Source organism: Crocodylus siamensis, chromosome 4 (assembly GCF_052110815.1).
Source record: "Crocodylus siamensis isolate JL-2025a chromosome 4, ASM5211081v1, whole genome shotgun sequence".
Classification (NCBI taxonomy): domain Eukaryota; kingdom Metazoa; phylum Chordata; order Crocodylia; family Crocodylidae; genus Crocodylus; species Crocodylus siamensis.
The window spans coordinates 89,916,375-89,929,030 of NC_143398.1; the positions used below are offsets into that span (position 1 = coordinate 89,916,375).

At 41.5% G+C, this 12,656-nt stretch overlaps 1 protein-coding gene across 3 annotated transcripts in view; it reads left to right on the forward strand.

Annotated features, from left to right (window-relative positions):
* The window catches only part of BLTP3B (bridge-like lipid transfer protein family member 3B), an 83,521-nt gene that overhangs the window by 13,903 nt on the left and 56,962 nt on the right, over nucleotides 1-12,656 (forward strand). For all 3 annotated transcript variants that reach the window (XM_090042847.1, XM_090042848.1, XM_090042849.1), the window contains 2 exons: nucleotides 8,299-8,461; nucleotides 10,055-10,093. In XM_090042847.1, the coding sequence (XP_089898973.1) occupies nucleotides 8,299-8,461; nucleotides 10,055-10,093 (202 nt within the window). The remainder of the gene's footprint in view (nucleotides 1-8,298; nucleotides 8,462-10,054; nucleotides 10,094-12,656) is intronic.

The following is a 12,656-nucleotide window of genomic DNA, read 5'->3' on the forward strand; positions in this document are numbered from 1 at the left end:
AATTTGATAATAGACAATAATAAGGTGGATTGATTTAAATCAAGCCAATTTTAAATCAGTGATTTAAACCACCAGGTGGAAAGTCTTGATTGAAATAATTTGTTTTAATCAGGATTTTCCGTTTCTACTTCCTTTGTTTTCTAAATAAAGGTACATTCTCATTGATTGATATACATGATGGTTTCTGCTACATGAAGCCTTTATACTAGTTTTGGTATATCGGTTTGCTATGTGGGAGTTCATTCTATTTAAGCAATTGTGTAGCTTAATATATTTTATTCTTATTTATTTTATAGCTTTAGTATGTTAGAAATGGTGAATGATATTGCTTATTTACAAGATAGTTAACTGTGCTCATGGTTTGTGTAGACCTGATGTGTTTTAGGACAGTAACTGAAAATCAGTTGCAGATACACAAAGGCTATATATTTTTTTATTAGTCATCAGAGTTCATTCATGTAGTGAGAATATGAGATCTCCCAAGTGGTCTCAATGGATGAACTTGAAGGTGATATGATGATGTCTCCTGGTGTCAGAACCCATATCCCAATCCCGTTGATGACAAGACAAAGTCCCTAATGCAGTAAATGAGCTATTGTCATTGTGGCAGGGCACTATGTGTGCCTGCCACTTTAAGGCCCTGGAGCTGGCAGCCTCCAGGTGCCTAATGAGGGCAGCCATTTTAGGCTCAGGACTGCCTATATAAACAAGGCAGTTTGGCTGCTGGAGGAGAGGCAACAACATCGCCTGGCCTGAAGGCTGCTGAGTTTCATCTGGAGGTAAGGGAGGAGCTGTAGGGGAAGGTAGGAGGCTCCTGGTCCTGGGTATGACCGGAAACTACACCCTGCCCGGGAGTGGGTGGCCTGGTGGGGCTCCCAGTGATGCGGGAGCCCCCAGGAAATGCCAGGCCAGTGATCACCCTGGTGAAAGGTGGGTTGGGGCTCCTTAACCCCTAGCCCTCACCTTTGGTAGTTGTGGGGATGCAAGCCACAAGGAGGAGAGTTGGAGACCAGGTGTGGCCAAGGCTGCCTGAGCCCTGTGGGGGTTTGAGACCCTGAAGAGGAGAGTTGGGGCCAGGCATGGCTATGGCCACCTGAGCCCACCTGTGGAGGGAAGCCCCAAGACCCCGAGTAAAGGGGGCGTTATGAGCAATGTGGAGCCCCCCAGTGTGAGGCGGGGCAGCATGTGGAGCCCTGTGAAGGGAGAGGGGGCTCAGCCAGAGAGAGAGAGCTAAGTCCTGACCCCAGTAAGTCCTCCAATGTGGGGAGGCAGAGTTTGGGTCAAATATAACATCTGAGCCCCAGTTGAGAGGGGGCCAGCGCTGTGGAACCACAGCGAGAGGGGGCAGTGATCAGAAGCTCCAGAGAGGATAATATGGAGCTCTGTGAAGGGAGAGGGGGCTCAGTCAGAGAGAGCGAGAGCTGAGCCCTGACCCCAGTAAGTCCTCCACCGTTGGGAGGCAGAGTGTGGGTCAAAGATAACACCGGTTGTAGCACCAGAACCTGCTGCCCGGGGGGGGGGGGGGGGGTGAGAGTCCCTTGTGAGACCCAGTCATGGTGTGAAGTACCCCAGCTCCCCATGTCCGTAAAGGAGGACCCAGAGAGGGGGACCTCGGGAAAAGAGTATGGGTCATACATCAGGGCCTGCCAGAGCTTCCCTTGACTGGCCCAGGTGGGGGCCAGGACCAGTAGGGTCAGAAGGGCAGGGAGGCCCACCGAGAGGGATACCCAAGAGCCAGGGGCCTGGGGTCCCAACTGGCCTGGAGGTGGGCCGGGGCTGGTGTGAGCCCAACAGGGAACTGATGGCAGGGCGATATATGGCCTGGTATGATGGTGGCAGAGTCTGCCTGAAGGGAGGAACACAGGTGGGGTCTTACAGTAGGATTCTGGGCCCCATTGTGGGGGACTGGCTTGTATGAGAACATCATAATGTCATCAGCGAGGCTTGGGCTGCGGTGTAGGGGAGGAATAGAGCCACCCCCTAGCAGCGGGGCAGAAAATGGGCACCCTCCTGCCTAATTACATCTATTAATTGATCAATTAAGACCAAGGTGTGGCAGGAGGTTAGTCCAAGAACAGGTGGGCAGGCCACGCAGAGATCGGCCCCGGTAGCCCCGCCTGTTAAGCTCATTAATATGACTGTAACTTGAAAAGCTAGATGTTATTCCTTTGTTTTTTTTTCTTTAAATAGAAAGCTTATAGCCCATAACTCAGTTTTTGATAAAGCTTCATGGATTCAATATATATATGCAAAGTGCTATGTTAACAGCACATAACATTTGAGACCGTAAGCCCACAAGCATCAAGACTTTGAAAGTTACGGCTACCGCAACAACCTTAACCTGACTCCCTTGTGCATATGGCATGTTAAGTATTTATAACTTAAACAATAAATGTAACTGCATATATACAATGTGGTAATTCTCAGTAAAACTGTGAGGGTTACATGGGTGTGAATCCAAGATAAGTTTTCACTTATGTAATTTACACACCAGAGATTGAACCAACTGCTTCCTGGGCTAGAAGTAGGAATCTATACATCCAGGAGCCATAACAGACTCATATATCCTTTGTGAAGGGATCCAAAGCAACTGCCTGAAATGGGAATGTGCCCAACAGCCATCAAGAGGTTTAAGAGTGGACATGACCATATATGTATATATATGTATATATTTTAATATTAAATTCACATTTAATTTAAAACTGGTTTTCTGCAATAAAAAAATTCTATCATTTCACAATGCTTATTTTAAAAATATTTTCTTTTTAATTTTCTTTTTAAAAAATAACCTCTTTTTCATCTCTGAATAGTACCAGCTACTTCCGTTACATTTTTGTATTCAAAGAAAAAAACAAAATACATTTTTTAGAACAAAAAGAATTTTAGAAAAACTGCATTAGGATGTTGTGCTGATGCTAAAATGTGATGTCAGTATGGTACTGAAAGGTGTGGGGACATGCTTTGTAATGCATGAGCCTGGATTTTAGTCTAAGGGTAAATGGGATTTGTTTGGTTTTCAGCAAGTAAGCTGGAGCAGGAATTTAATATGACTTCCAGTTTTGGGTGGTTGGCATGGAAGCAATTATTTGTAAGGAGGTAGTGTAGCTGATGTGCTGTCCCAGCACACCTCCTGATCTATTGGCATGGGGAAGGGATGGTGGTGATGGTGATGCCAAGATTTCCATAGTGGTCTTTAGCCCACATCAGCTCTGGGTATGGCTTGGCTCTCCAGCCAAACTGCAGCACAGCAAATTCTTTTCTGCCATAAGAGTCCCTTTAGTCTAAATCCAACAGGGACACCAAACCAAAATATCTGGTCCTACACAAGCAAGGGACAGACCCATCACAATGCCCAGCCAGATTTTCCTGAGTTTCACTCAAACCTATGATCAGAACCAGGTTCACTCCTGTCTTCCAGGTAGTTCAGGTAAACTGCAGTCCTTACAGAACTGATGGCCCCTGTCAGGCTTGTTACCTCACTCAGGAGCAGCCTGGTGGTTCTCCATTACTTCTCACTCCTAATAGCCAGTCCAGCTGTAGCACTGAGGCTAAGTAAGGTCATGTCGGCTCTTAAACCTCTTGATGGCTGTTGGACATATTCCCATTTCAGTCAGTTGCTTTGGATCCCTCCACAAAGGATATGAGTCTGTTATGGCTCTTGGATGTGTAGATTCCTACTTCTAGCCCAGGAAGCAGTTGGTTCAATCTCTGGTGTGTAAATTACATAAGTGAAAATTTATCTTGGATTCAAACCCATGTAACCCTCACAGTTTTACTGAGAATTACCACATTATATATGTGCAGTTACATTTATTGTTTAAGTTATAAATACTTAACATGCCATATGCACAAGGGAGTCAGGTTAAGGTTGTTGTGGTAGCCATAACTTTCAAAGTCTTGATGCTTGTGGGCTTACGGTCTCAAATGTTACGTGTTGTTAACATAGCACTTTGCATTGACTATTAAACCTGAATTTAATGAGACACTGGAAGATACAGTAGCCCAGACCTAAATTGTAGGTTTTGAGGGACAGTAAGAGGGTATTACCTGACAAATGCCTTCATAAAATTAAAAATAAATCAACGAGAACATTTTTGTTCCGATTACTCTATGGTGTTACTAAACCAAACGTTTGCAAGTTTGGCTGAGGCGAAACTGCTGCAGCAGCGTGGGGGATGGAGTTAGGGCAGAAAGCCTGCTTACACTTAGCAGAGCCTATTATAGCCTCCAGATGTTTACAATACTTGTAGCAAGTAATGAAAATTCATCAGTTTCTCTCTTGACAAGGAGAGCTGTTGATCCAATTGTAGTACTGCCCCAGGGACATGGCCTCATACTCCAGGACTCTGCTCTATATTCTAATCTAATCTTGAGAACCCTGCTCATGTTAATGAAAAGGAGCAGAGAGTAAAACCAACAGCTGATGATTAACCAAACTTAAAATTCCTGTTTGCTTTGTGCAAGGTCTGACGGAATAAATATAAACTATGAAGAGTAAGTTAGATCATTAATTGGAAAAAATAATTTTGAAGCATTAATGCAAGTAAACAAAAATGTAAAAGAAAAAAGATTTTTAACTTAACATTACTCTTAAGGATTTCAGGTTGTTATAATTGGTGATGGTTCTTTTGATATGGGGATAGTTTGGCCAAACAAGCCAGCCTAGTTTTCAAATGCCATATTTTTTTTCTTAAACTATGTTTACTAAAACAATATAGTCAAGACTGTGTTAATACTAAAGGGCTTCTATACACATGCAGGGAGCAGACTCAATTAATCTAGTCTGCTGGAGCAGGGAAGTTATCGTGCTCCAACAGCTTCCAGCCTCATGTGTAGCAGTGTCCTGTGCTGAAAAATGGCACTGGGGCACTTTGAACTAAAGCTCGTTCAGTGAGCTTCAGTTCAAAGCACCCTGCTGCCATTTTTCACTGTGGGGACCCTGTGAGTGCCTTTAATGTGATGCTGTGAGTGCCTTTATCGTGCTCCAACAGCTTCCAGCCTCATGTGTAGCAGCGTCCTGTGCTGAAAAAGCACCCCCTTATGCCTCCTCGAGCACATGTATAAACACCCCAGTTTTTCAAAATGAGTTAGATCTTCATCATCTTACACAAGATATTCTGTAATACATTTGTAATTAGATTTTCTTTCAAAGTTGTTGACAGTGTTGGAGTCTAATTCTGCTAATGCACATATATGGCTCGACAGTAGTCACCTGCAATGGGACTCTATTTATACATAATTGTTTACAGGATTGGGGACTTACTCTTTCTCTGCTGTAAGAGACCTTCAATTGAATTAGCAGATTTTGGTAAAAATCTGCAAAAACAGTGACTGAAAAATTATAATGTAGATTATTCGATTTCAGTTTGGGTGTCACTGCTGAAATATGTAGAGCTAAAAATAGGTAGCAGGTTCTCTTGAATTTTGCTTTTATTAAACACAGTGTAATAAAATACAGTATGTGACACTTCTTTTATTTTTATAAAGTTTTTGTTCTTTATAAGCCTTTTGTTTTTCTGTTACTGGCTGTGGTAAATGTGATTTTTGGGCATACCTACTCATCAGAGTGGGGGACCAGCCAGCTCACAGAAACCCAGGGTGTTTCTCTGGGAGCATCTGAACATCTTAGGGTTTTGTCACAGTCATATCTCCTGCCGTTTAAAGATACATTTAAAGATATCCAAGCAGGTAAAAAAAACATGTATGGAAACACAATGTGAAGTTGCCCTAAATTAACAGAAAATGTTGCTCTGATTTCCCAAGAGCCATTGCCATGTCTTATGCTACAGTGTAGTCCCTATGATTGCTGTGATGTGATGAGAATTCTGGAGCATCTAAGGGAAGCAGGAATAAACATAAAGTTGAGGTAGCTTAAATGAAGAAGGCCAAAGTGTTTAATTTCCCTGTTATCTTTTGTACTTGGAGCATTATCAATTGTATTGAAATTGTGGGCAATATTAAAACACATTTTCATTTTTAACATGGTATATATTTATAGTCTTTGCTATAGGTACAGATTTGTACAAATATTGGGTTTTGAGTTGCTTTGAACAATAAACAATATATAACTATTCAGAAACTACTTGTCAAGTTCCAGTTGTTTTTTTTTTTTTAATGAAGATGCTGGCTAATTTACAAACACATTCAGAAAAGAAATTTCATTAAAAAGTTTAAAGAATGAACAATCCTTTTCTCCTTAATAAGAGCACCTACATAATTCTTGATCTGTCTTTTTGATTTCCTCTCTTAAACAGATAGGTGATTGAAATCTGCATATTTAGCAAGTCCAGTTGGCTAACATCCTTTCACCATAATATGATCCACAGAATACTCAATGCTTGGGCATTTTGGTTTGCTGGGCAGGATAATGGGCTTACAGATTTTGGAAGAGAGATAAAACCACAAAACTAGAGCAGTAAAAAACAGGGGGTTTTTTGTTTTTCTTTTTAAAATAATGAGAGACAGCTGGGGGAAAAGTTTCCAAGATGGTAAACCTAACTTGACAATAACTTGGTGGGTTGCTTAGGACTCTGCTTCTCCTTACTTAAAGAAAATATGAGTTGCGCTTAGAATGGCAGTGCTGGTCTCTGCTAGGTGGCAGGAGATCAGGGCAGCCTTGTGGCTTGAATCTCAGGGCCATCCAAATCAGCTGATCATCGGCTAGCAGGGAGCACACCAGGATTCCAGTCTTGGGGCAGCCCTTGCCAGGTGATAGCAGATAGGGGTGGCCTTGGGGTTCAAATCCTGGGGCTATGATGATCAGCTGATTGACAGCTAGCAGGCACCACTCCAGGGCTGGAACCCCAGGGTGATCACTGCCAGCTTACTGCAGATTGGGACTGTGCCAGGAGTGAACCCTGGGGCAGTCCCGATTTGCCGACAGTTAGTTGATCATTGACCTGCTCTGGGTTCCACAGGAGGGCTCAGAAGGCCATATGGGTTCCTGGAGCTAACCAACCATCAGCTGATTGCTAGGCACCTAACCAGCTAGTACAGGGGGACCCCAGGACCACACAATATGACATGACTGGGATCTGATGCTAGATCCCACATTTGCACCTTCTGCCATGCACATATGGCATGGGAGGAGGTATAATTGTTGGGATCAGGAATCAAATCCTATTATGACTTGTAATTGCATGTCTGCCGGGATGCAAGTTAGCCATGTACTTTGGGCTTTACCGTATTTTGTCAGTAATATGGCAGTTGATTGACAATATTTTATGAGCCTATTTAAATTAATCACAGCACCTTTACAGAAAATAGTAGAACTTCATACATCAGTTAACTGATCCTTGAAGTTTAGAGATGTCATAAGATCTTGCATTTTAAGACATCTTAGTTGTGCTCTGACACTTAAGACTACCCTCCGCTCAAAAGCACTAATGATGGGGTGTATGAACTTGTCTTTTTTTGCTCTATGGTATATTCATCAAAATAGTTTCTGCCATATATTCTTGAAACCTTCTGTGTTATAACCTAGTAATTATTTTAAATTATTTTTATTTTAAGTTTTAATGTGCAAATTAAAGTTTGAAAATTGACTATAAAGTAGGTTGCTCAAGACATCAACCCTCTTGAATATATTCAGTCATAGCTACTTAAAGAGCGAAAGACATTTTTTTCCTCCTATTACCACTGTAGAGCTAAAAGCAACTGCAACTGTAGAAGAAGCTTATTCTACTTTGGCCCTACACTATTTACTCAACCTATCTGGCTCCACAGGCCAAATCCCATCCATGAGGCTGTTATCCAGGTTGTATGCTATGCACAGGGCTGCATTGTTCAGGCCACAGGACTCCCTCTGGGTCTGGAAGTTTGGCAGCGGGGGAGTTGTGACAGTGTTAATTGCTGCTGTTCTGGGAGCAATTAAATGTTGATATCAGTCCCCTACCACTACATTTCTGGACCTGTTGGGAGTACCACAGGCCAGATGATGAGGTTCCACATGCCGGATCCTGCCTGTGGACTGGAGTTTGAGTGCAACTAGCCTATACTATTAAATGAACAGTTAACTAAATTCTGCTTATGGAATCTTTATGCTGCAGTAGACAAACCAGAAGAATAGATCCCAATGAGTTGATGCTGTCTGTTTACTTCTGAGTGAAGCAGAGCTGATTCAAGTAATTGAGAGACAAATATGAAACTTCACAGTGCCATTTTTACATGAAACTGCTCTAAAAGCATGTTCTTTTTCAGATCATTACTTTGCTGAATTATGGTTTCACATCTATAACCTAGGTAACTCTGAATGCTTTCCCTAACATTTATTAAGCTTTCATACATATTCTGTTTTAGGTTCACCAAAAACCTGTCACCTGACAAGATCAATCTTAGTACACTGAAGGGAGAAGGTCAGTTGACCAATTTAGAATTGGATGAAGAAGTGCTTCAGAACATGCTGGATCTTCCGACATGGCTTGCTATAAACAAGGTCTTTTGCAATAAAGCATCTCTTAGGGTGAGCATTTCATTTTGTCCAAACAATTGAGCAAGACTCTCTCCTTTTCCCTTTTATCATGTGCCTCTTTTTTTTTTTTTTTTTTTTAAAGTACAAAAACTATGAAAATGACTTTAAGTTTTATATTGATATACATTTGCTATGAATTATTCTTAACTGTAGAAAATGAAAAGGCAGGATGTAGGATGGTTTCTTAATTTTTCTCCGTTGGAGGGTAAATAATCTTTATATAAACAACGACAATTCCAGAGGAGATGCGCAGCACCCTCCTCACCTACTTACCTATACATACCTTTAGGTATCTGGCACATGTTGATTTAAAGTTGCCATGGGATCTGATTCCCTGATCCCAACAATAGTGCCTTGTGCCATGCCACACACACAGTAAGAAGCACAGTTTTGGGATCAGTTATCAAAACCCAGTTGCACCCTTTTTACTTGCCAGTGCAGGGGAAGCCCTGGAACTTAATCCCAGGTTTCCCCAGCACTGGCAAGTCAAAAGCTAGATGTTTACAGCATTGAAAGAGGACATGACCTGGGGCTGTCCCAGGGCCAGAGCTGACAATCGGCTGCCACTAGGTTTGAAGTAGCCTGTGGGAGGAAGCCCTTCGGCTCCCTGTTTAGGAGCCTCATTTTTCCCCATGCAGGGGTTTGGGTTCAGGAATTAAACTCCTCAGTGGAGGAGCCTATAGGGCAGCCCAAGGACCAGTTGTAGAATCGGAGCTGTACTTGGGGCTGGTGCAGACAACCAGCTTGTTATTGACATCAGCCCTGGGGCAGCCCTGTACATTCAAGGTACCATACATTTAAGGTACCATACCAATCAGCCACAAAAATGTTTTACATTATAGGTGGGACGTTGTTATGGCTGGCTTGTCATTTTATGGTGCCTAAAATAGGGTGTGTATGCATGTTGCAGTCTAAAATATAACATGCAGAGGGGCCCTTGGCTATAGCAAGGGATGGAGAATTTCTTTGGTTATGTCAGTTATTCTTCTATATGTGAAGTTACTGTGTTCTCTAAGGAAGGAAGGCAATAGCCTACCTATCCTTTTTCCCTGGACTCTGTTAGTATGAGATATCAGTCCTGGGTTTGTCTTCAATTAGGGCTATGATCTGCTCTGGTTTTGCCATTGCTCCTCAGTTCTCCATTTCTTTTTGTAACTGGGGCTTGTCTTGATGATCTAAGTACAGGAAATGAAATGATTAGACTTAGACATCCAATGATTTATATGGCAATATAGTAAATATGAGTTTTTGTTTGCTTTCTAAGGACTAATATGGAAAATTGTGTTGGACTTTCCTAACACCTCAGAGCACAGTTAAAGGGATGGATTATTTTTTTTGTTCATTTTCGTACTGGCCACCAGTAAGTCCCAAATTAAGTTGTGTGAAGGACACATCATGTTTGTTTGTGTGTGTGTGTTGTGGGGGGTATGATTTTTCTTGCATCAGATTATTATCAGATTTAAATACAGCAGTTCAGTATAGCTGTTATGTTGTACCTTAAGAAAGCTAAGCAGTATTTTGGTCACTGTCTCATTTCCTTTACTGTGTATTTGGTTTGCTTTAGAGTAATGTTTTATCTTTCAGATACCATGGACAAAACTGAAAACTCAACCCATTTCTCTGGTGAGTGCTGAAATCAACCAAAATTAGATTTTGTGGAAGGAATGAGAAAATAAAACAAGGTTATTTAGAAATGGCATATTTAAACTGTCTATTGATTACCACCAGTCAGAGATCAAAAAACTAATATTTTGGTGACCTTACTCTATTTTATTTTTAAAAGACCCATATTTGGCCACGATTGCTAGGCTGTTACTTGATTCCAGTTTGAAAAAAAACTAATTCTTGTATAATTCTTTGTAAGAATTTCTGTTACATCTGGAAGATGGATGTCTGTCTGTTAGACTACTTGCAGATTTCGATTTCCTCCTTTTATGACTTCAAGAAGTACAGAAGTAACCTAATCATGGCATCTAGTGAGAACATTTTTCCCATGACTCAGTTGCAATGCAGTTTTTAGATGGTAATAAGTCATACTTCTACAGGTAGTTAGCCTGCTGATTTTTATAGTTGTACAGGACTTAACAAAGACTAGGAAATGAAGGAGCTGGAATTGCATGGATGCCATTAACCAGCTCTTTCTCTTGTTACAAGCCTATTACCAGATACAGAGACTAGGGCTGCACGAAGCTTTGGTTGCTGATTCAATTTGGAGGAGATTTTGCACAATTTTGGCAGTTGAACCTCCGAATCCAAATTGAATCAGGAGACCCATTAATCTTTCCAAATCAAATTGGAAGGCTCCAAATCGATTTGGAGAGATTCAGTGATTTGGCCGTAGACACAGCTTTGTATGCTTTTTTTCTACATACCTCAAGGTACCAGGTATGGCTCATGAACACTGAGATAGTGGGATGGATGGAGCGTCCAACAGGAACTCCAACAGGGGGAGTCCCTCGTGTGCTCAGCGACAGATTCCCCCCCCCCAGCTTGGTGACTGGTGCCTTCTGTCTGGGGGGGCACCCAGGATCCCCCCACAGCCAATCACCAAGCCGTGAGGTGGGGGGGTCCCCCGTGTGCTCGGTGGCAGACCCACCCTGCACTACTGTGGGACACTCCATTCGCCCCACAATCTCAGCGTTTATGAGCCATGCCTGTTACCTCAAAGTATACAGAAAAAACAGAAGCTGTGTCTGTAGCCGAATCGCTGATTCTCCAAATCGGAATCGAATCTTCAGATTCAGAGTTGGCTGAATCGAATCACTCTCCCCAGAATCGGACCAAATCCAGATTGAATACTGCCCGCTTCACACACCTCTAGCAGAAACAGCTACTAACCCAGTTTCCAATTTTGAAGTTATTTTACATTTTAGTTTATGAATAGAGATGTTCCTTTTTTTTGTTTGTTTGTTTTTGTTTTCTGAACCCCCCTGAATACTTGAAGGTTTCTTCCACACCCTAATAGTTGTGCCTTCTGCCTCCTTTCTTTTTATCAAGTCTTGAGAAAATAGAGTAGTTAATTCATAACATGCTAAATTCGTTGCCACTTCTCCCTGGACCCACAGAGTTTAAAATAGTAGTCATTCTCTTGATTCTGAGATTCAGCTGCCAGATCGGAAAAGTAATGCAAGTCATGTATTTGTAATGATTATATAGTTTGACCTGAAGTAAAAAGGCCTGTTTGTTTCCTGAGGTCAGTTCACCAGAAAATAAGCAGTCTATGATTAGGAGACCAGTATTTCTGAATGTTGTGTTTTGTTGTATATGAGCTTTCTGTAGACGATTTTACTGAATGGAAATTGGTACTAGAAGCTGATGGTAGACTGTCATCAGACTTGCTGACTCCTCTGGAAAAGATATAATCTCCAGTATGGGACATGTTAAAGGTCTGTTGGCAAGATTTTGATACTATTACACAACTGCAGTATCATTATCCTAGGTGTGGCTGTATGAGTAACTGAAGAGAGGAGTTGGCTTTATAAGTAACCTGAATCCAGTTGGCATCCTTTTGTATATATTGCTTTGGTAGTTAGAGCTCTAGTTGTGTGATTGGTGGGGTTTTGCTAGAAATGAACACATTCCAGGAAATCAGACTCTTAACAAGGTGGCCAATGTTAAGAAACTTTGCTTATGATTTAAATTGGCCTTCTTTTTGCACTAGATACTGTAATACAATTTCAGGGAGAGTTCTGTGGTACAGATTCCGGGTAGCTCCTTTCTCTATCAGCATATAAATAATTTGCCCTCTGTATTAATGGAAAAGGGTCAGGCAGCTGCATCTTGCAGGGAATCCTTATTCAGGTCATCAAACCAATTCAAACAATTTCAATTAAAATATGTAAAAAAACACCAACCCCTCCCCACCCCCGAAAACCCAAACAAACCATAGCAGTAGGTCGTACTGAAAGACTGTATGTAAAGAAAATCAGAAATATCTCCCTCGTTTTAGAAATTTAAGATAAATGTAAATGGTTATAAAATATGTCATCGGCTACGGATCAGTAAATATAACAGTTTGTGTTTAACAGTGGAAAAATCTGATAGAGCTGGGAAACGTGAAAAATTAAAGCAAGCACTATATATAAGAATGAATTTAAAAAATTGTGAATGATTATTGTGTGCTACTAAAAGTTATGGTTAGAATGGTTTTATACATTTTTAACTCCATGTACTTAGTAAGTGTTTA